The following is a 26,964-nucleotide window of genomic DNA, read 5'->3' as shown; positions in this document are numbered from 1 at the left end:
AGGATCCAGGGGGGCGCCTGCCCAGGCTGCGGCCCAATGCCCCCCCCCAGGGTGGCTCCTGCAGCGGATGTATGTGGGTGGCGGTCCCTGTGCGCCCTCCAGCTGCCCCCTCGCCGCGCTCGGGCTCTGTGGCTTCCGGGAGTGTGAGCCGCTACCACTGCCCCTCCCGGAGCAGGCTCAGGGCCCCGCGCCCCGGCAGCTCACACTTCCGGGAGCCGCAGAACCAGAGCGCGGTGAGGGCAGAGCCGGGGGGCACGCCTGCGGCCGGTCTGGGGTCCCGGCTGCCGGCCCCGCTCAGCCTCCTGCCGGCCTGGGGTTCCATTCACTCAGCCGGCAGTGGGCTGAGCAGGGCCGGCAGCCGGGACCCCAGATGGCAGCGGCGTGCCAGGCAAAATCAGCTTGCGTGCCACCTTTGGCACACATGCCGTAGGTTGCCAACCCCTGGCCTAGATAATACTGTGCAAGGCCGCAAACCTGCAAACACTTATGCGTGTGCTTAATTTTACGCACATGAGTAATTTCATTGAAGTGAGTAGAACTACTTGCATAGTTGGGCCAACTTGTGTTGGTGAGAGAGACAAGGAGTGACACTCTGAGTTAGTTTCCTAGACCTGAAGACCTAGACCTCTGTGTGGCCCAAAAGCTTGTCTTCCTCATCAACAGAAATTGGTCCAATAAAAGATATTACTTCACCCACGTTTTCTCTCTAATATCCTGGGACCAACATGGCTAAAACAACACTGCATATAATATAATACAGCATTTAAAGTGTCTTTATATGTCATTTCAAAATGGAAATAAGTCATTTCAAAATGAAAACTCAAAACTTCTCATTCTGAAAATGTCGAAATGGAATGGTTTAACATTGTGAGGGCTTTTTTGTAGGTTTTCTCCTAAACACATTTTTGGGAAAATTAATATGATTTCTCAAAGCATTTTTACTTCAATGGAAATTCATTTTCTGATGGGAAATGATTCCATCTAAGTTTCTCCAGCCAATGTACTAAATACCTAATACAGATAGATGGTGACAGAAGCCACATGTTATTCTTTGTTGTTGTTTTTGTTCTTTGGCTTTTGTTTCTGACCTAGCATTTATAAACTACTTCCACTTCCATCTAAAATGAATTTAATTACTTCAGTAAACAAATTTCAGCTACAGGCCCAAAATTTGCTTTCCACAATCTTTGGTACAAACCAAAATGTGCTTGCTTGAATGTTCGCACAAAGGGTGGGGGCAAGTAGTGTGAGCATAACTGAATGGAAAAGTGTCTGAAAAATGTACACCATAATTCATACTGGTCTGTAGCCCGCACATCCTTTACCCTAAATAAAATATCCTATAAATGGGACGGCAGTAGAATAGGACCCAGAGCATAAGAACTTATTCCAGTGGAGACTCAGATTGTCTTTAGCAGATTCTGGAGGAGGTAAAATTCAGCCCTTTTAGCCATGAGGAGGGTGACTGCACTGCAAGACCTTGGAAGGTGGAAGGAAGCAAACCATGGTATGGAAGGGACCTACCCAAAGAAAAGCTAGAAATCCTTGGGAAAAAATAAGAAGACACAGAAGGGAGCAGTAAAACACAGTGTCCCATCCCTCTGAGAGTGTACTCATTGTCCTCCGTAAAAATGGGCCTAAAGTGTGAGGTTTAGATCCAGACTGAGATCTGAATATCCCCAAAGGTCAGTTTGAAAAATCAGAATTTTCTAATTAAGAAGGATAGCTTTTATAATGTCCGCCCCTACCTCTTCCCCCCCCCCCCTCCCCAATATTATCACAAGAAGAGTTTGGCCTGGAATCTCAGATTTAGGTCAGAAAATTTTTCCCTCAAAAAAATCCCAAGTTTTCCACAGGAATTTTCAAAATGAAATTAAATCAAACTTGATTTAATTTCGTATCAAAATCTTTTGCAACTGAAGTTTTGTGTAATTTTGACTTAAAATGTCATTTTTTTTTTTTTTTTTTCCCATTATTGGTTTCTGGATTTTCAGGTTTCTCACTCCCCTACTCCCTTTCCTCCACTGGTAAATAGACAAAAAAGGTGTGAAAATGAATGAAACTCACTTTTCACACTTATTTACTGTTTTCCAGCTGGAAAAGATTGGAAAACAGCAGGAAAGTGTGTGAAAATAGGTTTGTGTTTTGTGCATTTTTTTTTTTTTTTGAATTTTCCAGTTCAAGAATTTTTAAAAAATGCATTGAACTGCATATTTTCCCATGCAACGTTTAGATTTTGATGAAAAGATATATTCAGATAGAAAAAAATTTGATTGAAAAATGTTGCCCAACCCTTCTCAGAATACATTTATTCTGTTGTCCTCAGTAAGGAATGGTGTCTTTCAGTACTTGTGGAAAGTGTGGTGAGCTAATTTTGAGCACTACACTATGCTATTTCTGTCTTCCAGTAGGCCTTATATGACACTGATGTCCTGACATTGTTGCATTTCACTACATCATGGAAACTTTCTTTGCCAGTGAAAGATCTTTTCCTAGTAAATTTACCCAGTACCTTACCCAATCTATTTATAAAAATTGTCCCTAGGGCTAAAAAGACTTGGGAAATTATTCTACAACTGGTTAGTTCTCTTGGTTAGGAATTGTTTCCAGTTATCCAGCCAGTATTAACATTATTATTAATTTCCTCTCCTTGCTTCTAGTTACACCACCTTATTGTTCAAGCACCTATATGCCCACCCACCCATGCCACTGCTGAAACACAGAGCAGGGGCTGCTGATGGCAAAGGAAATCTAAACATATAAATCACCAGTGATGATTCTGCTGTAGATTATCCTCCAGCTTTCAGTTTAGGGGAATCACAGTCATTGATAATATTTATAGTCATTGATCCCATGTTTTGACCATTTTTATTTTAGCTTCCTTCCTCCCAGTGGCCTTAACTATGACAGTGAACAAGGGAGAACATGTGAACATTTCCTTCATCAGAAAGATTGCAATGGAGGAAGATGCAGTGATCTACAAAAACGGTAACGACTCTCTCTCTCTATTTTCCCCTCACCCATCACTGTGATATCCTAGCACCTGTGCCACTACATTAAAATAATTAAGGGGATGCTCTTGCTGTGCAATTAAAGGAAGCATCATTTCTTGTGCATTTAGTGCAGAGAAGGAGCCAGAATGCCAACCCTAGAAACAGCGTTGATCAAATTATTTGCTTCCCCTCCACAATCCCTTGTGCTCTCCAGTTCCCCAGTTGTTGTGCCTTTGCTTTTAATCTTATAACTCCCCGCCCTTGTATCTCTGCCTTGCATCCCTCAATATCTCCTGTGCTATGCTGCTCTAAGTGCTTCTGCCCCACTTCCTCTTTTTCAATTTACTCTCTGCTCCATGATTTAGGTTCCCATTGCTACATAGCTTACCCCCTGCCCGAGCTTAAGGAATGGAGAGACCAACAGGATTCCACAAGGGAGTAAGGGTCTGTGTTTGTGAATCACTTTACATAGGGTTACCATTTTTTAAAATAACAAAAAGAGGACACTCCAAGGGGCCCCGCCCCCACCCCAACTCCGCCCCTTTCCCAAAGTCCCCGCCCCAACTCTGCCCCTCCCCTGAATGCTCCGCCCCCTGCTCCTCCCCCTCCCCCTCCCCTGCTTCCCGCGAATCAAATGTTTGCGGGAAGCCTGAAACAGGGAGGCAGGCAGCAGGTAAGTTGGGGTCGGGGGGGCACGAGCAGGTGCGGCCCAGTCCGGCCCCCTGGCCGAGCGGCTCAGGCCCGGCTCGGCTTGGGCCCTGGGGCACCAGCCCCAGTTCCAGCCGAGCGCGCCAGCCCCGGCGATTCCAGCTTGGTTCAGGCCCCGGGGCACTGGCCCTGGCCGAGGGGCTCCGGCCCCGGCGGCTCCGGCCTGACTCGGCTCGGGTCCTGGGGTGCTGGTCCCGGTTCTGGCAGAGCGCGCCAGCCCCGGCCCGACCCGGCCTCGGCGGTTGCAGCTCGGCTTGGGCCCCGGGGCACTGGTCCCGGCCGAGCGGCTCTGGCCCCAGCGGCTCCGGCCCGCCCCGGCCCCGGCAGCTCCAGCTTGGCTTGGGCCCTGGGACACGGGCCCCGGGACACGGGCACCGGCTCCAGCCCCGGTGGCTCCGGCCCGGCTCGGCTCAGGCCCCGGGGCACAGGCCCTGGTTCCGGCAGAGCGCGCCCGCCCTAGCCCCGGCGGCTCCAGCTTGGCTCGGGCCCCGGGACACGGGCACCAGCACTGGGACACGGCACCGGCTCCAGCCCCGGTGGCTCTGGCCCGGCTCGGCTCGGGCCCCGGGGCACCGGCCCTGGTTCCGGCCAAGTGCGCTGGCCCCAGCTGAGCGGCTCCGGCCCGCCCCGGCCCCGGCGGCTCCAGCTCGGCTCGGGCCCCGGGGCACGGGCACCGGCCCCAGCCGAGCGGTTCCGGCCCCGGAGACTCCAGCTCGGATCGGGCCCCAGTGGCACCGGCCCGTCCGCCACCGGCCCCAGCCACAGCACCGCCGCCGGCCAGCGGCCAAGCACCGCCGGCCCCAGCAGCTGCGGCTCCGGCCCCAGCGCAGATCAAAGCCCCACAACCCCTCCCTATTTTCCCGGACATGTCCGGCTTTTTGGAATTTCCCCCCGGACGGGGATTTGATGACCAAAAAGCCGGACATGTCCGGGAAAATCCGGACGTATGGTAATCCTACTTTACATGATCAGGGCCTAACTAATGGTCAACACTTATATATGTATGAAAGTGTGAAACCATAGAGAAGAGGCCATCCAAAGTGACCTTATTCATCAAAGGAAATATTTGCAAATATACATACACATGTACCACACCATACAAATAAGCTGGCATCTGACTAGCTGAAGCACAAGGTGAGCTGATCCTCTAAAACAAGCAGAATTCTGCAGTTCACTGATGGCACAGTGGGTATCCCTGCAGCTACATTCTTCAGACATTAATTATCGGGTTGTTCAACTCCTATGCAGTGGCAGCTGGAGGAGAGGCAAAGAAGAGGTTTTATGCCCCAACCGTGTAATGGTCAACAGATTTGTTTTGCGTGGTAGACAGCTTGCTTCATCTGAGATGTCTTCCCTCACTGGCTGACCTGAGCTCCTCTTGTGAAGGGTTAAATGGATGTTCTGCTCTATTATGATGTTTTTTATGCCCTTCTCTCAGGTTCTTTCATTCACTCTGTGCCCAGGCATGAAGTGCCAAATGTGCTAGAAGTGACCTGCTCTGAAGCAGGGGTCTACTCTGCCAGATACATAGGAGGAAACACCTTCACCACTGCTTATACAAGGCTGATAGTAAGACGTAAGTTTCCCTCTTTTGTGTGTTGATCAGTCTTTGTTTTTGTGTTTTGAAGTGGTCTTACAATAAAATGGAGAGCCAACCTTTGTAAAAGCAAAACAGGGGCCAAATTCTCAGTTGGTGCAAACTGAGACCGTTTGACTCGAAGCAGGGATTTTGGCCCTATCTGCCTACTGTGTGCATGCTGATGCTGCTTTTGAAAAGGTGGGAGCCCAGCTTTCAAAAATGCTGTCTTGGGCAGCTCCATCAACATGACTCTGACCCAGAGTTTGGTCTTTGGGGTTTTACCATAGGATTTCCTAGTAGGTGCCAGCCAGTGAAAATTCTGTTTAGATGTCTAGAGGACTTGGGGCCTCTTTTGACATCCAAATGCCACGTTGACACATTAAATGCAAGCTTAAATCTGAAAATTCCAGCCCAGGTCTGGATTTCTCTAGTCATGTTTCTCTGTTATTGGAGCTGCCTCAAGAATTTTCCATCATCACCTTCACAATCATGGCTTTGCATTAGATGATCATAGGAAGTATACTTACTGAGAGAGGGTCACATACTGAACACTGCTGAGCCCTGGGGGCTCCCTGCAGTTCCTCCAGCATCTTGCAGGAACAGGTCTAGCATGATGTTTGTGCTTGTAATGGAGTTTAGAGCCCGGTCTTTGCCCCTCTTGAAGACAATGACAAAATTTCTATTGGTTTCCAGAGTTCAGGAACCGGCCCTTAGTAGCTTATCAGCCTAGGAAATGGTAAACAATGATCAAGACAGGAGTTTGTGTTTACACTTCTATTGATTGTTTTTAAACAGTTTATAGAGATAACAGTGTGCCGTACTGATCCCTGGTATAACTCCAGCATAGATAGTGGGTGAATTAACCCTAATATGTTTTTGTCTCCTTGAAAGAAGAATACTGTGACAGAAATTTTCTCAGATTGCCAACCACAGGCACAAAGCCAGAAATGTTGAGCTTAAACCTGCTGGCATGTTATAAGCACCACATCTTTCAGATCAGATGTAACTGAGCTCCTGAGTATTTGTAGTCATAGTCCTGGGCATTTATCAGAGCAGAAATGTTAAACATAACATCCTTGCCCAGACAGTGCAACTCTGCTGAATACCAGAGAGTGTAATTCCTGCATTAAATCCTCCCTTCAGTTTCAAATAGCAAAATTCTACTTTGCTTCCTTTCTTAAAAGCGTGGTGTAGAGTTACAGTGTGCTGATAAACAGCTGCTCTGTTCCATTGAGAGGTGACTGTATTTCTGTAGCAAACAAAGTGACACTTAATATAGTGTGTATAGTTTTTAAAGCCCTTTAGGGTCCCTATGAATCAGAGGCGCTATATACAAAGCCAGTGTTATCGCTTTGATCAGACAGATCGTCGTGGTTTGTATTGTTTGTGAGTGTGTGAGAAAGGAAACAATTTACTATTATCCTTTTTGCATAAAAGGCTGTGCAGCTCAGAAGTGGGGCCCAAGGTGCAGCTCCATCTGCCCGGTGTGCATGAACAATGGCATATGTCATGAAGATACTGGAGAATGCATTTGCCCTCCAGGCTTTATGGGGAAAACATGTGAGAAGGGTAAGTACACACTCTCTCTTCAGATGTATCATTTATTTCTACACAGCAATGTTGGCAAAAGTTACAACTGGACCTCAGCCCCAACCACTGTGGCTTTAAGGGCCTGTTTGTCACAGGAGAGGAGAGTTCATGGTTCAGTCAACATGCCTGATGCTGCCTACTCTAACATGTGGGATTCATGATAGAATGTTCAGGCTTTAATATTCTGATTGTAGTGCGGTGCTGCAGACATCAGAACTGAACTACAGTAAGATCTGACATCTGAGCTGTGGTACTATAGAACAGATACATTCAGTCCTGTAATCTCAGGATAGTAAAATCCATTAAGGCCCTCATCTTGCAAACATTTACACATGTACCTAACTTTAAACTACTCACCTGCTTGAAATTAAGTATATATATATATATATATATATATATATTAGGGCTGTCGATTAATTGCAGTTAACTCATGCAATTAAACTCAAAAAAATTAATCATGATTAAAAAAATTAATCGTGATTAATCACAGTTTTAATCACACTGTTAAACAATAAAATACCAATTGAAATTTATTACATATTTTGGATGTTTTTCTACATTTCATATATATTGTATTCTGTGTTGTAATTGAAATCAAAGTGTATATTATTTTTTATTATAAATATTTGCACTGTAAAATGATAAACAAAATAAATAGCATTTTTCAATTTACCTCATACAAGTACTGTACTGCAATATCTTTGTCGTGAAAGTGCAACTTACAAATGTAGATTTTTTTTGTTACATACTGCACTCAAAAACAAAACAATGAAAAACTTCAGAGCTTACAAGTCCACTCAGTCCTACTTCTTGTTCAGCCAATTGCTAAGACAAACAAGTTTGTTTACATTTACAGGAGATAATGCAGCCCTCTTCTTATTTACAACGTCACCAGAAAGTCAGAACAGGCATTTGCATGGTACTTTTGTAGCTGGCATTGCAAGGTATTTACGTGCCAGATATGCTAAACATTCATATGCCCCTTTATGCTTCAGCCACCATTCCAGAGGACATGCTTGTTAAAAAAATAATGTGTTAATTAAATTTGTGACTGAACTCCTCAGGGGAGAAGTGTATGTCCCCTGCTCTGTTTTACCCACATTCTGCATATATTTCATGTTATAGCAGTCTCGGATGATGACTCAGCACATGATGTTCATTTTAAGAACACTTTCACTGCAGATTTCACAAAACGCAAAGAAGGTACCAATGTGAGATTTCTAAAGATAGCTACATCACTCAACCCAAGGTTTAAGAATCTGAAGTGCCTTCCAAAATCTGAGAGGGACGAAGTGTGGAGCATGCTTTCAGAAGTCTTAAAAAAGCAACACTCTGATGTGGAAATTACAGAACCCAAACCACTAAAAAAGAAAATCAACCTTTTGCTGGTAGCATCTGACTCAGATAATGAATATGAGCGCCGGTCTGCACTGCTTTGGATTGTTATCAAGCAGAACCCATTATCAGCATGGACTCATGTCCCCTGGAATGGTGGTTGAAGCATGAAGGGACATATGAATCTTTAGTGCATCTGGCACGTAAATATCTTGCGACATCGGCTACAACAGTGCCATGTGAACGCCTGTTCTCACTTTCAGGTGACATTGTAAACAAGAAGCGGGCATTATTATCTCCTGCAAATGTAAAAAAACTTGTTTGTCTGAGCGATTGACCGCTCACCTTCTCTCCCTGACCAGGGCACTAGCAGAGCCATCAACACCCAAGAATAGGGGGAAGGGGCAGCACCCTGACCCACCACAGCAAGGAAAAGCGTGGGACCCACCACAATAGCGTCAGCCATTTGCCACTATATATATAAATACACTCCTTATTTATTATGTTATCCCTGGTAGAACAGTGTTGGAAGAGACCATTGACCATTCAATACTGTATTTGTTTGTTTAATTATAACTTCCATGGCTATAATGTCACTCATGGATATAACATGGCTGGTTACTCTAAAGCTTATGTGTCACACATGTGATGTGGTATTCAGCATTTTGTTATACTCTGAATTACAATGGCAGATCTGGAGGTTTTTCTTGACCCTTTGCTGTGAACAACACCCTCAAAGAAAGAAAACTTACCTCTCCTTGGAAACATGAGGTTAAATCCTGGCCCTCATTCTGGCAAAACTACCATTGATTTCAGTGAGCCCAAGATTTCATATTAGGTTGGAAACGTCCAAGATTTCAACCATAATCAAGTCCTGAGGAAAGTTCTAGATCAGGTCCTCAGCTGGTGTAAGCCAGCATAGCTCCATCAAATTCAAAGGGGTTACAGTGATTTGCACCAGGTGAAGATCTCACCCTGAATATCCAAAGCACTGGATGTTCTTCTATTTCCTCCCCTTAAAGAAAATCCAAGGTTGTTTTCATTGCTTAAAGTTATCTTCACTGCAGCAGCAGCATAGGTCATGCCTGAATCTTGCCTGATGATTGACATAGTTATGGATTTTAATGGACCCAATTTTGGGGGGTAAAAATATTTATTTTCCATTTTTTCTATTTCTTTAATGTTGCCTAATGATGTATCACTGGAAGAACTAGCACTTTCATGGCCTTGACGCTGTTGGGCCATTTTTTCCCCCCTTCTATAGCTTGCGGAGACAACACATTTGGCAGAACCTGTAAAGAAAGCTGTAAAGAGAACTCAGGCTGCAAATATTATATGTTCTGTCTACCAGATCCATATGGCTGCTCTTGTGCTACAGGATGGAAGGGCCTGGCATGTGATGAAGGTACAGTCACAAACATGGTGCATTGAAAGTTTGCTGCTGCTTAGTGTGTAAAACACAAAAAGAAAAGGAATGGCAGTGGGACAGAGCCAGGCTGTTTATGCCCAGCCCACGTACCATCAATTTCCCAGTCTATGAAATAGAGATAATAATCAGATCTATCCCAGAGGAGCATATGAGATTTGCAGATGAAAGGTGCTGTATAAGTGCAAAATATTGCCAGTATCCCATAAATTAACTGATTCTGTAACTGAAATTTAAAACATTCTATAACCTTGGGTACATAGGTGCTGGAACTGGGGACGGGGGGGGGTGCTGCCACACCTCCTGGCTTGAAGTGGTTTCCATTATATACGGGGTTTATAATTTGGTTAAATGGCTCTCAGCATTCCCCCCTTCCCGCCCCATAAAAATTGACCCCTGCCTTGAGGATCCTGTCATATTTCTAAGGATAAAAGTGGGTTACGTCAGTACCCATTCCTGCAAATTGCCAAGCATCTTCAGCTTCCATTGACTACATATTCGACTGTAATCTCTTGAGGACAGGGACCAAGTTTTCCTATCTGTCTTTGCAGCATCTAGCACAATGGTGCCATAATCCCGATAGGAGCCTTTGGGTACTAGCAGAACTCAAATAATAATGGCTTCACTGGGAGTTGAAGATGCTTGCAACTTCGCAGGATGACAAGTACACAAACAGCTTTGCTCTGTTTTGTTGTCGTCATGATCCTCGAGACCCTGTATTGATGCTTTAAGCACAAAAGCCTTCGCAAACTCAGTCGAACTGGATCAGTGGTGGGCAACCTGTGGCCTGCGGGCCGCACGTGGCCCATCAGGGTAATCCGCTGGTGGGACGCCAGACTGTTTGGATGCTGGACGACACTTCCCGCAGCTCCCATTGGCCGGGAATGGCGAACCACGGCCACTGGGAGCTGCGGGCAGCCGTGCAAATGTAAACAAATGGTCTGGTGGCCCGCCAGCGGATTATGCTGATGGGCCGCACCCACCGTTGAACTGAATGGATTGAACTCAGCCTAAGAGTTTGTTGCGTAAGATTCTGAAGTAATGGAAGATTTGTAGCATGCAAAGCAAGTTGCTTTTATTCATTCCATGCTGTTAACACTTACCCTGAACACCTGTGCTTGCAGAGTGCCAATCTGGTTTTTATGGGCCGGACTGTAAACTCAAGTGTAATTGCAACAATCGGGGGAAATGCGACAGATTTAAGGGCTGCCTCTGTCAGTTTGGCTGGCGCGGTCTACAATGTGAAAAAGAAGGTAAAGCAAGGTAACACTGTAGTCAATGGCGTCTTCCAGTGTGATTGAAACAAATCTTCATGCTGGCGTAACATTTCCACCTATGGTTGATAGCCCATGGCAGCTGCCCCGTTTCATTCTGGAGGGCACAGGACCCGGTTCCAATCCTTTTCTCTAGTGCAATGGCTGCCAGCCTCTGTTCAGCCCACCATGTCTGGTGCCTCAGGTTTATGAGTACTAGTCTAGGATACCTCTCCCTACATTCGAGCTAGATTATCCAACCCTTCCTCACACAGGCTTTGACTCTGACATGAACTTCAGTGGAATACTTGTGTAAGTACTTACTGACATGAATAAGGGTTGCACATCTAGTCCTTACTGCTGACTCTCAGGGCTGACTCATGGGGTACTGCCACTTCCTTTGTCCCATTCAACTGGGCATGTTCTTGCACCAAGTGTCTCTTGGTGTTCTCTAAACCCCAAGCTTATCATCAAACTGGAATTTGAAGCAACACTAGCTCCACGGGGAGTTAGGCCTTGCACAGCTGAATGGGAGACAGTAGGCACCGGCTGACACAGGAGAGTCAGGAGGCTAAGCTCTGTGCTGATTCACACTCTGTGCAACCCCATTGAATTCAGTGGAGTTGTCCAGGGTATAAATCAGCATGGAATTTGGCTTTTACCTGGTAAACTGATAGAATAGCCCCAAAAGATTGGGATCTATGTTTTAGACTAGGGTGCCCAGACGTTCCGATATTATCGGGACCATCCCAATATTAGGGGCTTTGTCTGATACATGGAACTATTCCCCCTGCTCCCCCCCTCCCACCAAAAAAAGTGTCCCGATTTTTCACACTTCCTATCTGGTCACCCAATTGTAGTCCCACAGTAGCCTTCAAATTCTCAGGAGATAGGCGACAGGAAGGAACATGCATATATTGTTCCTGGCTCACAAGGTCTTTCAAGCTCAAGAAGTGTGGGGAGGGTTGAGATAATGATCAGATTGCAGCACTACCCAGATGTCACTGCTGTCTTCTTATGGGCCTGGGCAATGATGAGGTGCAGGGGTGTTGCACATTAACTCAGAGAATGCAATGTGTGATTTTCCAAAAGCTAGATTGTTTGTGCTTGGTATGTTTTGGGTCTGAATCTTTTCTGACTTAGTTTTACACTGGTGTAACACCCCGGACTTTGGTGGAATTATTTCTGATTTAATCCTGTGTAAGTGAGAGGAGAATCATGCCCACTATACCTAAGGTCTACAATTTGTTCAACATATGCACTGGATTTGAATTGTAGCTGCTTTTTTTAACCTCTTAGCTTGCTCAGTTTTATCTCTGAGGGGGAAAAGCAATCAGCAGATGTCATGTTGTGAATATTGGGTTCCTTACACAGGTTCAGCTGATGTGTCACCTCAGATAAAGCACTTGCCAGACCATGTGGAACTCAATTCTGGCGCAGAGTTTAAGCCTATTTGTATAGCCACTGGCAAGCCACTTCCTGTTACTGAAGAATTTAAACTGTTGAAACAAGATGGGACTGTCTTCAAGGTAAGTCCCCGGTTGGTTTCTACACTGTTTCTTATTTTTATTATTATTGTTATGTTTATTTGTTAGTTATTGCACACTAAAGACATTTTGACCAAGTACACTTCCTTGGTGGTATGAAAATGCCCCGAGATCTTCAGGGCCAAATTTTCAACCAGCTTCTATGAACTTGCCTAGACTCATAGAGGTGCCAATTCAGGAAACTATCCCTATTCCGCAAAAGCATTTAGCACATGGTTATCTGTCTAGGGACAGACTTAAGCATGTGCTTCAGTGCTTTTCTGAATCAGATCCAGAACTTGCTGTGTAATGGTGAAAAAGTGTGTGAGCATTTGTTCAAACTCCCCTTGGTTGGTAAGTTCATCCATGTTTGCGCCGCTTTTTATTCACTGTTTATGGCAATTTGTGCGAACAGGCTTCTGTTTGCACTATTGTTTGGGGGAATGTCTGTCCTTCATACAAATTCCCCTACTTTGCGTACAAACCCTGATATTTGTCTGTGAAAAAGAGTGTTTGCTGTTCTGTTTGTCATTCTTCATTTGTTTGTTTTTTCCCTGTTTAAATAAAACCTCTACCCCGATATAACGCAGTCCTCGGAAGCCAAAAAATCTTACCGCATTATAGTGAAACCGCGTTATATCGGGTAGGAAAGGCTTGCCTCCCCAAACAGCCTGGCCCCACCCCCTATCTGACCCACACCTACTTCCCACCCCCTGACTGACCCCTCAAAACCCCAGACCCATCCAACCTCCCCACCCCGCTTCTTGTCCCCTGACCGCCCCCAGAGACCCTCTGCCCCTTATCCAACCCCTCGGCCCCGGCCCGGCACCCTTAACACGCCGATCAGAGCAGCATGTCAGAGCCGTCCCTAGAGGGGTGTGGGGCCCGGGACAAATCAGCCTCCCCGCTAGTCTCCTCACCATCCGCCCAGCACTCCCACCCGCCTGGCTGCCGCTCGCCTCCTCACCCCACCTACCCATTCGCCTGCCCGCCGCTCGCCTCCCCTCTAGTCTCCTCACCGTCTGTCCAGCGCGCCTCCCCGCATCCGCCTGCCTGCCTTCTCACCCCTCTCCTGCCTGCCGCTCACCTCCCAATTCACCTCCTCACCCCGCTTGCCCACCCGCCTCCCACCCTTAACACGCCGCTCAAAGCATGTCGGAACCAGACATGCTGACCTGCAGGAGCACGCAGCCACGCCCCCCCAGAGCGCTGCTTTACCGTGTTGTATGCGAACCTGTGTTATTTTGGGTCGCGTTATATCGGGGTAGAGGTGTCGTTTAAGAGGTAGTAGAAAAATATCATGTGACTTGGATGACTAGCCAAACACAGTGAATAATAAATAGCAAATGACTGAAATTAACTGTTCGTGAACAATACATAGGCTCAGAATTCACCACCCAAACTATTCAGCAAAGACTGAATAATTAATGCTCTTGCAAAACTCAAAACAGAAAAAGGGCTGAGTTCTTTGGATGATTTACTGGTAGTTGCTAATTCAACCAGTTGTAGCAGCAAAACTGAGTAAATAACACTGATGTGCAATGGCTGTAAAATTTCCTTCAGAGTTAGATACATTTTATAGATAGGTGAAGAGGGCTCATACATGCAGAGCAGGAAATCAATGGAAGTTTTGTCACTGAGGCCAATAGAAGCGGGACTTTCTCTGAAGTACTTTGGGATTTTTTGGGAGGACCGATATTATAAATGGAAGCTATATTTATTATTGTTCCATGTTAAAAGCTACATTAAAGGAAAGTGAAGGTGGCAGAATAAAACACGCAGTAGTCAGGAAATAACATAGCTACAGTAAGATCAAAATCAGAAGTTACCAGGGCTATTTTGTCTGCTCTAGAAAACTCCTGACTGAGGTGTAATATACTACATGTAATGACTACATGCAGTATACTAAGGGCCTGATCCAAAGCCCATTGAGGTTAATAGGAGACTTGCCATTGGCATTAATGGATTTTGGATGAGACCCTAAATTAGGAGGAGGCGTGACTTGGAGGAGGTTTTTCATTGTTCAGGTTTGTCAGACCCTTCTTATGATTTGTCATTTCAGCCCGTCTCATTTGTTAGCAATCGGTCAGAGGCAAAGTTTCATATCAATAGAATCCAGCCCCCTGACTCAGGAATATGGGTTTGCAGTGTTGAGACAGTAGCAGGGATGGCAGAAGAGCCTTTCCATGTTACAGTTAAAGGTAAGGGTCTCTGACTCATGCGCTTTTAGATGTCCTTGCATCCCTCTTTTAACCCGGGCAAGCTTACACCGTTAAATGTCCATAACATTCGTGAGATGCTATCTATCTTCTAGCAGTTTCTGTTCAGAGATCTGATAATGCATTGAGTTGAGTCATGAGCCCATTTCTTTATGTCATGTTTATTCAAATACTTAACCCTTTCCATGTATATTATCCTGCTCCATCATTTATGCTCCAGCTATGCTCAAAGGGCCTGAACCAAAGCCTACATTATTAAACTCAATGGAAGTCCTTCCATTGACTGGAAAGAGCTGTGAATCAGGCCCAGAGCTTGCTGCTCTGCTGATATTTAATGTAGTATGGAAAATCTTCTTTAGTGACTAGGACAAGTATTTTCAAACATAGATGTGTAAATTAGGCACTGCCATCCATATTCACTCATCTTAATAAAAGAAGCCCAATTGTCATGTGTACTGAGCACCTAGAAAACCAGAGACTTCAGAGATACAGGCGCTCAGAGTGGTGCTTTGGGGTTCAAGCCAGACCAGTAAGAGGTTGTGTCGCCGCCTGTCCTGCAACTTTGGATGCCATCAGTGCTATGCCGCTATGGCTCACAGCCCGAACACCAACAGCCAGCCTACAAGCAGGCAGGTCACACCCTGGCTTCCACAACCCAGTTACTTTTTGCAGAGCGACCCCCAATACTCTCACTCCCGAATTTCCCCCAAACTGTCTGCCAGTGTGACAATGTGCTGAGGTTCCCAGAATTGAGAGTTACTGCGTTACCCCTCTCTGCCTCAGCAAGTGAGAGTTTTGCTACTGCTAAGCTCTGTCACAACTCCCTGACACACCAGCTTGTCTGCCTTGCCAGCAAACTCCTCAGGACTCTGCCAGTCCAAACCTTGCCCTGCAGGTAACAAACAGTGACCCCCAACTTCCAAGTTCCCCAGAGACGTCTCCCGGCAGAGTCCTCTCCTGGAAGGCTCAAGAAGTTATTCATTCATTGCTCCTTTAAAGAGACAATACACTCCAATTCATTAATTTAACTTGGGTTTGACAAACACTTTTACTTCAATCACTGCACAGAATTGGTGTATCGTAAAAGAAAAATATGTTTGTTAAGCAAAATGTCAAAGGTCTATAAAGGAGTAAAGGTAGAAAGGGTTACAAGCAAACAAAAGTAAAAATACTCTTCTAAGACTAAAACTTAATTTGAGCAAGTTACAGTCTTTGCCTAAGCAGGTTTCTCACCTATATATAGTTCCCAGAAACTTCAGCCCCCTGGGCTGAAGGCTCCAATGTCCTGTGATTTGAAGGGCTCTGGTCCCGTGAATTTTATGGGGCTCTCTCCCCTTTCTTTGTATAGTCCAGTACACTTTTGAAATGTAGTCTTTGAAAAGTAAGCCAGCCCAAGCTTCTCTCTCCTGCTGGGATGTAGACATCATGCTGTTTTCCCAAAGTTCATTTACCCTGTTAAAGATGCAGGAAGGCTTCCTGTTGCTTTTCCATCCCTGTGCTGATCTGGATGTAAACCAGGCTTACATTGCTTTGATAATGCTTAATTTACCCTGGAGACAGTAGATAGCTACCTTCTCTGCTGTCTCTCTTTGTACACACCCATCCATACTTCATGCAAGAATATTAATGATCAGTGAGTTATCAGTTTTCCAGTGATACATTACACGCTACCTTTTGGGTCTATATCATGACAACAGTGTATTAGGTGTAGTGAGTATGTCAGGCTTGACAAGAGTTGCTAACACAGAGAAGTGAACCACCAATGGGCCTCTGTGTCTCCCTCAGCAGCTCTAAAAATCAGGGTATGTAAGTAAGTGCTACTCAAAGTGAATAAGAGTTATAGAAATAGGACCCTTACAGTAGGGAGCATATTGACCATAAGGGGACACTATCTAGATTAAAACCCATATTTTAACAGTCTTCCTTCCTCTTGATAGTCCTACCTGGGATTATTAAAGCTGAAAGAATTTTAAAATCTGATGTATTTTTATTGTGGATAACATTTGTTTACTTTCTTGGCATTTCATTCAGCCTGGACAGTGTTTCCAATCAGTTTCACTTTCTGGTTCTCATGGACTGGCACAAGATTGGAATGGTTTTTATTGACAACACTACAGGGAAATGTTTAAATAAACATCTGCATTCAAAATATTAAAACAGTTCTACCTTGAACAACCACCTCCTGCATTGTAATTTTTATGAATTGGCAAATGAATGGGACGGTAAAGATTGAAAAAAAAAATCCAAGCATTTGGAAAGGGATCTAAACCCTCATTTTTTAGGATATAATCCCACCTCTAACTAATGGGAGTTAAGAAGAAACTTTCCCTACCACAGAGAAATGTTGTTGAAGCAGCTGTCAGAAACAGGGTACTGGAGTAGACGGACCATGCTCTGATACAGTCTGGCAATACCTGTATTCCTATGAATCCAGGTAGATGCCACAGTTTTATTAATACAGACAAATAAAAGATCTGATCTAATAGTCACATTCTTGCTCAGTTCCTCCCGTGCCTCAGTATGCGCCGAGGATGATAGACAGTGGACATAATTTTCTCATCATCGCTATCAATGCTGACTCCCATACTGGCGATGGACCGATTGTGTTAACCAAGCTCCTGTATAAGCCTGCTAAAGGTTATCAGCCCTGGATGTCAGTGGAAGGTAAGGGTCAGTCCTTTCATCCCATCAATCATACAGAAACCTCATCTACAATCAAGCTGAAGCAAAATTAGAATGTGGTGTTTGCTCTAAAGTAAAATTCTGTTCTGAAAAATGACTTTTACTTATGCAGGGCTCAAAAGAACCTACGGCGGGCCCTGACGAGCAATTCTTATGTAGTTTTTAAGCTAAAAAGATATTAAAGCAGCAGCAGAAGCAAATGGTCTCAGGTTTTTATAAGATATAAAACCTGAGATTGTGTGTTATACTGGTGGTGGTCCATTGTGTTGAAGTTAAGTATATGGCCACAGCAGTTGTTGTAGTGATGTCCAGGAACTTCCAGTTCCCACAGGGGCAGCATCTGCAGGTCTTTGGAGAGACAGACCTGTGAGGCTCCTATCACCGTGGTACCCAAGTACTGGCTTCTAGGACTTCTAAAGACCAAGGGCAAAGTTCAGATTTGAGTCAAGTGAATTTAAGTAGCCTAGAGGAGAGGATAAATCGGTGTAGCTTAACCACTTCATCCAGTCCCCTCAATGTACATTAAAGCCATGTAGACTTTTTCTAGATTCACGTAGGCTTACATGGGCTCACTTACATGTTGGTGAGTATGTGAATAACTTACAGACACACACCTTATACATCACTCTAAATTTGACCTATTGAGTGCAAGGGAATGTAAACAAATGTATTTCAGACTCTGACAGGCCAGAAGCGAGGAGCGTAGCTAAAAAAATCCAATAAACTGCAGGATGTAAGAAGGTATAATCTAAAGCAGCCCCCATCCTCTTTAACTGACACCTTCTGATTCCTCAATGTGTAATTTACTCCAGCTTGGTTTCCCTTACATCTCAATAACTGGATGCAGGTAGCTATAAGGGAGTATGCCTGATTGTATGGCAGTCTAACCTATATCCCTTTACACATCGTCTTCAGTAGACACCAAGTCTCTTTGCTGGGATCTCTTGATGAAACACAGATACATCAACACTGAGGATTCTTGAGCCTTTAACCAACACGTTCACGGGTATTCAGGATTCCAATTTGTTCTTTCCAAGCTTATATGTTATGTCCATCATTGTGGTATCTGAACTCCTAATAGCTAGACCAGGGGTAGGCAACCTATGGCACGCATGCCAAAGGCAAGTTGATTTTCAGTGGCACTCACATTGCCCGGGTCCTGGCCACTGGTCTGGGGGGCTCTGCATTTTAATTTAATTGTAAATGAAGCTTCTTAAAGATTTTAAAAACCTTATTTACTTTGCATGCAACCATAGTTTAGTTATATATTATAGACTTACAGAAAGAGACCTTCTAAAAATGTTAAAATGTATGACTGGCACCCGAAACCTTAAATTAGAATAAATAAATGAAGACTCGGCGCACCACTTCTGAAAGGTTGCCGACCCCTGAGCTAGACCAATGACATCATTAAGGCTCCAAAAGAGCGAAGAGGTCTGCCTGCCCATATCTGACTACAGGATCAGATTGTTAGATCTTTGGATCGGGGCCAGCTCACTTGGGGCCAGATTTTCAGAAGTGCTCATCACCCAGCAGCTCCCACTGGGGACTCTGAGCACGTCAGTACTTTGGAAAAGTTGCCCTTTTGTATCTCAAGCAAGGCTGGGCACATTGCTGGTGCTTTAACCCGTCATAAGCAATACTGTCATAATGGTAATTAACGTGTACGTCTAAACAGCTCACCCTAGAGTAATGGGGGTAAAGCGGAGCCCATAACCTTGACCTCTCTCAAGAGTAGACCTAGCTGTGATGCAGGATTCAGAAAATCCCTTATTATTTTTCAGAATGGAATGGAGGGTTGACCTTTTTTTCTCCTTTCGTTCCCAGTGAATGGAAAGAGCAAGAAATTAGATAATCTAGAACCCAAAACAGAATATCAGTTCTGTGTTCAGCTAAGCCGGCAAGGGGATGGTGGAGAAGGGCATCCTGGACCACAGGCAAGCTTCACAACGGCTGCACTTGGTATGTAGGACTTTTGGCCTTTCACATGGGGAGCTTTCAATCAGCCTTCTTCGTTTTCTTTGCAATGTGCACAGCCGCATTCAACTGCATGCATGCCAAAGCCCACTGAAGTCAATGGAAGCCTTTCCATTGATTTCAGTGGGTTTTGGACCAAGCCGTAAAACAATATTTCTCAAACGGTGAGGCCAGGGGAGGCTCAGATCCTTTCAGAGGAGTCTCAAGCAAAGCAAAGGAAAATGGGGGAAGAATTGCAAAAGTGGCTAAATATAATTCTCCCCATTTTACAGGTGGGAAAACTGAGGCACAATGAGGTTAGTGCCGCACAGAGAGTACTCAGCTATGTTGGGGATAGAACCCCTTCTTCTGGTTACTAGTGATGGCTCTAACCATTAGACTATGTTGACTTCTTTAAGGTAAAGACTATTTAAAAATCAGAATCTCATACTGAGTCAAGGAACAGGAAGAAATCAAATACTCAAGCACTAAATAAATGACCTCTTGTTTACTGAACCCTTAAAATGGAAATGACCCAGCAATAAAAAGAGAGGGGCCTGGCCCTTTCCTCATGTTTAAAAACTTCCACTTTGCATCAGTAATCTCTCAACCCTCCTCCATCCCAGTGAAGGACACGAGGTCAGCAGTTCTTTATATGGAGCTTGTGCACACCCGCAACCAACCAGGGATCTACTAGCTGGGGAGTATTAGCTTTCTTCCCTCCACCCCATCTCCTTCAATGTCATTTGAATTCCCAAGTCTATTATCTCTATCCTCACATTGTCCCATAGCTCTGTTGTTTTACTTAACCACACAGAATATAGTAATACAGGCCCCCTCATTCTCCTTCGAAGAACTGTAGGTAGTGAGAGGGGCATTTACTTTTGCTATTCTGCTCTAGCGAATGTGACTGTGGACAGGAACTAAGTGACAGGGTCTGATTCTCCATTGCCTTGTCCCATGTGTAATCATTTACACCTATGAAAGTGAATGTAGGATGCTGCCAAATTGACATATTAGCCCAGGGATCAGCAACGTTTGGCACACGGCCCGCCAAGGTAAGCACTCTGGCAGGCCGGGCCAGTTTGTTTACCTGCCGCATCCGCAGGTTCGGCCGATTGCGGCTCCCACTGGCTGTGGTTTGCTGCTCCAGGCCAATGGGGGCTGTGGGAAGATGTGGCCAGCACCTCCCTTGTCCGGCGCCGCTTCCCGCAGCCCCCATTGGCCTGGAGCAGCGAACCATGGCCAGTGGGAGCCGCAATTGGCCGAACCTGCGGACGCGGCAAGTAAACAAACCGGCCCGGCCCGCCATGGGGGCTTACCTTGGCGGGCCACGGGCCAAACATTGCTGATCCCTGTATTAGCCTTTTACGTGCACTTTCTAGCACTATAAATGATTATACACAGTGCAGGGCAGTGGAGAATCAGTCATCAGGTAAACAATCTTTCACAAAAACAGAGCAAATGAAGCCACATGAATCCTTCAGTCCAGGAGGGAATGTGGCTGGAGGAGGTGGCTAGAGAAATTCCAGATTTTCTGAGAAGCAAATGGCATTGCAGAGAAACTGAAGATCTGAAATCCACCGCCCTGCCACTTGTGGCAGGCCCAGCGGCATCAGAGATTGACAGTACTTTCCAGTGGCACCATCAGGGCACTGCAAAATGCTAAAGTCATTTAAAAATGTCAGTATTGTGATCCATGCAAGGATGCCATGTCCCTGAGAAGCAACCCAAAACACACCAGGCTTGGGCTGAGCATTTGACCTCAACAGCAATTCTAGCCTCTGCTAGGTATGAAGGACAACATTTGAACTCTGGATGCCCTCAGGCCTCACTTGGCGATGCAGAGCACTAACCGCTAACCCAGAAGGCCAGTTCCAGATTATTGTTTTAATACCAGCCTTTGTGTGCAAGTATCCAGAAGACATAAAATCAAGTTTTTTCTCTCTCTCTCTCTGTGGATTCTCTAAGGTCTTCCTCCACCAGAAGGTCTCACCCTCCTTCCTAAAAGCAGGACATCTCTGATTTTGTCATGGCAGCCAATAGCACAGAAACCAGAAGATGACCTTCTTGTGGAAGTGGAAAGGACAAGTGTGAATGACAACAGTGGTGATGAGGACAGACCTGATATCACCCATGTTCCAGGAAATATATCCACTCTGGTTATTGATGATTTAGAACCCAGACAGCAGTATAGGTGCAGGGTACGTGTGAATACCAGGTCTGAAGGAGAGTGGAGTGACTATTTGTATGCATGGACCTACAGTGACAGTAAGTGACTGGATTCACTTTACTTTATTTATTCCTTTCTCTTCCTCTTCCTCCCTCCCCGCTCCCAGCAGGATTCTGATGTTGCTAGAGGTCTCTGTAAAATGTAATTGTTTGACAGGTTTGGTCACAGAGACCCACTTGGGATTGTCACCTGATTTGCTGAAACTACCTTTGAGCCCGTCTTCCCTGCCAGCTTGGGACTCCAGAACCCTGTCTTGTTGAGCCAGACACGCAAACCTTCTGCAACACAGACCCAGGGTCTGAACCACGCTCCCAAAGCTGCAGACTTAACTGAAAACAGCTCAGCAAGTGCTCCTGTCTCCAGCACTCAGACGCCCAGTTCCCAATGGGATCCAAACCCCAAATAAATCCATTTTACTCTGTATAAAGCTTATATAGGGTAAACTCTTAAATTGTCCACCCTCTATAACACTGATAGAGAGATATGCACAGCTGTTTGCTCCCCCAGGTATTAATCACTTACTCTGGGTTAATTAATAAACAAAAGTGATTTTTATTAAGTATAAAAAGTAGAATTTAAGTGGTTTCAAGAAATAACAGACAGAACAAAGTAAGTTACCAAGCAAAATAAAACAAAATACGCAAGTCTAAGCCTAATACATTTAAGAAACTGAATACAGATAAATCTCACCCTCAGAGATGTTCCAATAAGCTTCTTTCACAGACTAGACTCCTTCTTAGGCTGGGCCCAATCCTTTCCCCAGTACAGCTCTAGTTAGTTCCAGCTCAGGTGGTAACTAGGGGTTTTCTCATGACTGCAGCCTCCTTTGTTCTATTCCACCCCCTTTTATAGATTTGGCACAAGGCAGGAACCTTCTGTCTGTCTGGGTCCCCACCCCTCCTTCTAAATGGAAAAGCACCAGGTTTAAGATGGATTCCAGTACCAGGTGACGTGATCACATTCTCCATTCTTTCAGGGCTGGCCTGCACGTACCCAGGAAGGTTTGCGAGTAAACAGAGCCATTCACAACCAATTGTCCTAGTTAATGGGAGCCATCAAGATTCCAAGCCACCGTCAATGGCCCACCCTTTGCATAGTTACAATAGGACTTCAGAGTAATACTTCATATTTCTAGCTTCAGATACAAGAATGATACATTCATACAAATAGGATGACCACACTCAGTAGATTATAAGCTTTGTAATGATACCTTATGAGAGACCTTTTGCATAAAGCATATTCCAGTTACATTATATTTACACTTATAAACATATTTCCATAAAGTATATGGAGTGCAACGTCACACCAATCCTCTGCAATGATAGCATAGTGCTTCTGAATGCGCATTTACAGCTGCTTTTAGCTATTGTTAAGAGGGATAGCTGAGGGTCAGCACTTATTCTTATCCCCCAGTCAGAGACTAAGGATGTGAGTTTCAAAAGTTCCTAAGTGACTCAGGAGCACAGGTCTCAGTGACTTTCAATGGGACATGTGCTCCTAAATCACTTAGGTGCTTTTGAAAATCCCATCCTGAGGGCCTGATTCTCAGAAGTGCTGGCACCCACAGCTCCATCCAAGACAACAGGATCTCCATTGATTCGGAAAATCTGGCTGAGTTGTACCAAGCACTGAACAGTCAGGAGAAGGTGCAATGTTTGTGCACTATACTGAGTGCAGAGAGTAGGTGAGTCTGTTGTAATGTTGGTGCTAGAATCCTCAAAGGAGGTAGGAAGGGATGAGAATGTGGTAAGGCCATAGACTCACCTGCCCCCCAGAGTACTGTCACCGCAGCCACACTCCCTGGGGGCTTATGAAGTCATTGTGCTTGCCTGAGGCACAGTGCTTCTAGTACGCTCCTCTGGAAGGACACATCTCTGCACTGCTCACGCCTGCAACCTCAGTGCTAATCCCATTCGCATAGATGCTTACCCACACTGGTAAAGGTTGCACAGCTGGGCCCTGCATGTATTACAAACATGACAGTGGTGACCGGCTTCTGGAAATATCACGATAGGTATATTATTCTGAGGAGAACTTGTCTTGCCAGCTGTGGTTGCAGCCACCAGCTAGGGGCTCAATCCTGCTCCCATTGAAATCTTTGGGAGTTTTGCTGTTGACTTCTACCCTTCCTAACGGCTGTTAGATGGACAAGGAAAACAGGCCTTAAAGCAATGAAAAGTGAGGGATACTGGAGCCACAGGGGGATGCTGATCCAGTCGGGAGGTAAAATTATGCTGCCCTAATTCAAGAGGAATCCCTTTGTCTAGGATAGTACCTGGAGCAGTGTCTTCTTTTTCCTAGCAAGGATAGGGAATACCACGAGGAATCTGCTGGAAGTGTTCAGCACTGCAATAGTTGGTGCCAGCATGAAATGCACCATGTCAAGTTTATAGAAACATAGTCAAGTTTCATTTGCTGTCACCCTGATCCTGGTTCTGTTTAAGCCAGTGGGAGTATTGGGGAAAGGATTGGCACTAAAAGAAGGAGCAAGGATGGATGTAAACTGGAACGTGTTCTTTTTTTGTTCATAGGAATCCCACCGTCACCTGACAACATCAAGTTTTTCAACATCACGGACACCTCTGCCATCATCTCTTGGTCAACTGCTGCAGGACAGTCCATCTCCTCCATCATCATCAGCTACAAGATTTATGGCAAGGCTGAGTACAACCACATTGACATCACAATAAAAAACACAACCATCACGCAGTATCATCTCAAGGGCCTCGAGCCGAATACTGTGTATCTGGTTCAGATGAGTGCACAGAACAATATTGGACTGAGCAACCCAAACCCTTCTCTTGAACTGAAGACTCTCTCGGAAACAAAAGGTTGGTTACTCCAGCGTACTGAACTCAATCCAAACCATGTCTGGATGGTCTGGGAGGCCATGTGGGTTAGCAAGCTGAGAACAGAGCTGGGGACTATGAACACCTGAGATTTTATTTATTTGTTACTCTGAATGTTGTTGTATTTTAACATAAATATACACAATGCACATCCAGACAAAGGCCTTAGAATTTGAATCCCAGCTCTGTTATTGGCTCAATGTGTGGCCTGGGGCAAGTCACACAATTTCCAAAAGTGGCCGCTGACTTTCAGTGCCCCAGTTATTGAGGGCCCAACGTTTCATAGATGCTTAAAGTTTAAAGCCAGAAGGGACCATTAGCTCATCAAATCTGACCTCCTGCATAACACAGGCCATGGAATGTCACCAGCCTGGCCACCCACAGACTGATTTTCAGAGATGCTGAGCACCCCCAGCCCAGCTGAAATCAGTGGAGCCACAGCTCCTCAGCCCTACTGAAGATGAGGCCCAAGTTCTCTGTGCTTCCATTTGTGTATCTGTAGAATGAGAACGCTAATATTTACTTCCCTCAGAGGATTGTCAATGTTAACCAGATGCTGTTACGTACCATTTTCCCCTCAACAGCTCCGTATGAATCGAAGGGAGGGAAAATGCTGCTGATTGCTATCCTTGGCTCAGCAGGGATGACCTGCCTGACAATCCTGCTGGCCTTTCTCATCATGCTGCAGCTAAAGCGAGCCAACTTCCAGCGCAGAATGGCTCAAGCCTTCCAAAACGTGGTGGTGAGTTTCCAGTTTTGCTTTGTCGGTGCAGTTCATCTCAGCCTCCTCTGTTGTCTTTTCCTGATGGTTCCCTCCTCCTCCTCTTCTGACTTTCAAAATAAAGCTGCCCCGTAATGCATGTGTTAGCATTAATAGTATCAAGCTTTCCTACCACTGACCCGGAGGTGAGCAGGGGGTCACAATTGTGGGATATGAAGTAGAGGGTCCACCTAGAGGGGGAAGGCAGCTATGTACTATGTCTCCCCTTCTGCTTTGCTGCTTCTGTCTCCTTTGCAGAACCAGTTTGTGATCTGATGTGTGTGAGGACAGGAGGCATGCGCTGCCAGACCAGAGAAAGACTTGTGAACACACTACTCTGTGTGGCGTGGTCTCCACTTAAGCTGCACCGTGGGTTGTAAAATGCAGTGCAAGTTGCTGCTACTCTGAGCCCCAGTAACTGCTCCTCCACAGTTTTTAGAGATGGACACAGCAGGCCAGGAGCCAGCCAATGGCAGCACCACACCTTTACCAGCTTCTTTCATACAGTGGACAGTATGGGCCTTGATCACCAGTTGTTAGGTCCCACGGAAACTCTCCCTACACGCTTTTCTTCCACAGAAGCAAATCCTATGGGGATGCATTAATTAAAGTGAGGATGACCCTTCAAACACAGCAGACTATTTGCTGCACCACAGCCTGATTAGGCAAGGGAGAGAGTGGAGACGATTTAGTTGCTAGATGTAATAGTTTGCTCAGATGTTTCACTTTCTCTTCTTTCTTCCCCGACACGGCAGTAGAACCTCCTCAATATGAAGAGGGAAGCTTATCCAACCCTGTAGCCTACTTTCTGTCAGCCTCCACTACACTATTATAAAAGTAGTCAGCAAGTGTCTGACACTCCTCTCATTTAGACAGAATAAACCAGGAATGACTCTGCAGAAGACAATAAGCAAGAGAAGGCTCAGTTCCCATATGCTTATATTGAGTGGACAATAAGTTCTGTGGTATTACTCCAGATGTTACAAACAACAACTACTAACACCTGGTTATTTTTTTTCACAGAGAGAAGAGCCAGCTGTCCAGTTTAACTCAGGAACTCTCACTCTGAGCAGGAAAGCCAAGAACAGCTCAGACCACACTATCTATCCAGTCCTCGAGTGGAATGACATCAAATTTCAAGATGTGATCGGGGAGGGCAACTTTGGACAAGTCCTTAAAGCACGAATTAAGAAGGATGGCTTGCGAATGGATGCTGCCATCAAAAGGATGAAAGGTCAGCAGTTTTCATTAAAGAATGTAGAGTCTTTGAGGCCAGGACCCTATGTTTATCTGGGTTTGCGGATACAGACTAACACGGCTGCTACTCTGAAACCTATGTTTATCTGGGTTTGTACAGGGCCTGGCACAAGGGGACCTTGATTCTGACTGGGGCCTCTGGCTGCTACTGTAATATAAATACTAAATAATGAGCTTCTGCTTTTGCCTGGCCAATGTTTGCATCCTGGTGTTGGCTTTTTTTTCCTCTCTGTGTGTTTTTTATAGTTTGACCAGGTATCATTGAGTGCTGACTCTTATATGTGAGTTTCAGTCTGTTTGATGGGTCACATGAAAAGCTCATCATTTGCTACTCCACAGTGATAATGGCACAGAGCCTTTAAAACTTGCCAAGGTTGCCTTAAATAAATAGATAAGGTGGCAGTATATTTGCAGGGTCATTTAAATTTCCCTCTACTTATTGTCAGGCATCACTTCTCTATCTAAGGTACTTTTAAGATACTTATCAGCATGGTATCTAAGTTCCAAAAATACTAGAATACTGCCACTATCGTCCCTGGAATATTGCAGATACTGAGATGTTGTTATGCAGCTCTCTAAGTCATTATCCAAGGAAATT

The 26,964-nt window shown here is 45.2% G+C and overlaps 1 protein-coding gene across 2 annotated transcripts in view; it reads left to right on the top strand.

The window, feature by feature from the left end:
* The window catches only part of TEK (TEK receptor tyrosine kinase), a 63,185-nt gene that overhangs the window by 19,973 nt on the left and 16,248 nt on the right, over positions 1 to 26,964 (top strand). The window contains exons 3-15 of one of the 2 annotated variants that reach the window (XM_054032563.1): positions 2,878 to 2,988; positions 5,140 to 5,277; positions 6,718 to 6,849; positions 9,470 to 9,610; positions 10,756 to 10,884; positions 12,259 to 12,413; positions 14,473 to 14,611; positions 17,132 to 17,293; positions 19,139 to 19,273; positions 21,239 to 21,538; positions 24,032 to 24,331; positions 24,934 to 25,091; positions 26,133 to 26,343. In XM_054032563.1, coding sequence (XP_053888538.1) covers positions 2,878 to 2,988; positions 5,140 to 5,277; positions 6,718 to 6,849; positions 9,470 to 9,610; positions 10,756 to 10,884; positions 12,259 to 12,413; positions 14,473 to 14,611; positions 17,132 to 17,293; positions 19,139 to 19,273; positions 21,239 to 21,538; positions 24,032 to 24,331; positions 24,934 to 25,091; positions 26,133 to 26,343 — 2,211 coding nt within the window. The remainder of the gene's footprint in view (positions 1 to 2,877; positions 2,989 to 5,139; positions 5,278 to 6,717; positions 6,850 to 9,469; positions 9,611 to 10,755; positions 10,885 to 12,258; positions 12,414 to 14,472; positions 14,612 to 17,131; positions 17,294 to 19,138; positions 19,274 to 21,238; positions 21,539 to 24,031; positions 24,332 to 24,933; positions 25,092 to 26,132; positions 26,344 to 26,964) is intronic. The other variant, XM_054032564.1, reaches the window with a different exon arrangement.

This window comes from Malaclemys terrapin, chromosome 6 (assembly GCF_027887155.1).
Source record: "Malaclemys terrapin pileata isolate rMalTer1 chromosome 6, rMalTer1.hap1, whole genome shotgun sequence".
In the NCBI taxonomy this organism is placed as follows: Eukaryota; Metazoa; Chordata; order Testudines; family Emydidae; genus Malaclemys; species Malaclemys terrapin.
Note: the sequence above shows the minus strand (reverse complement) of the source record. Positions and strands in the feature narration are given on the sequence as shown.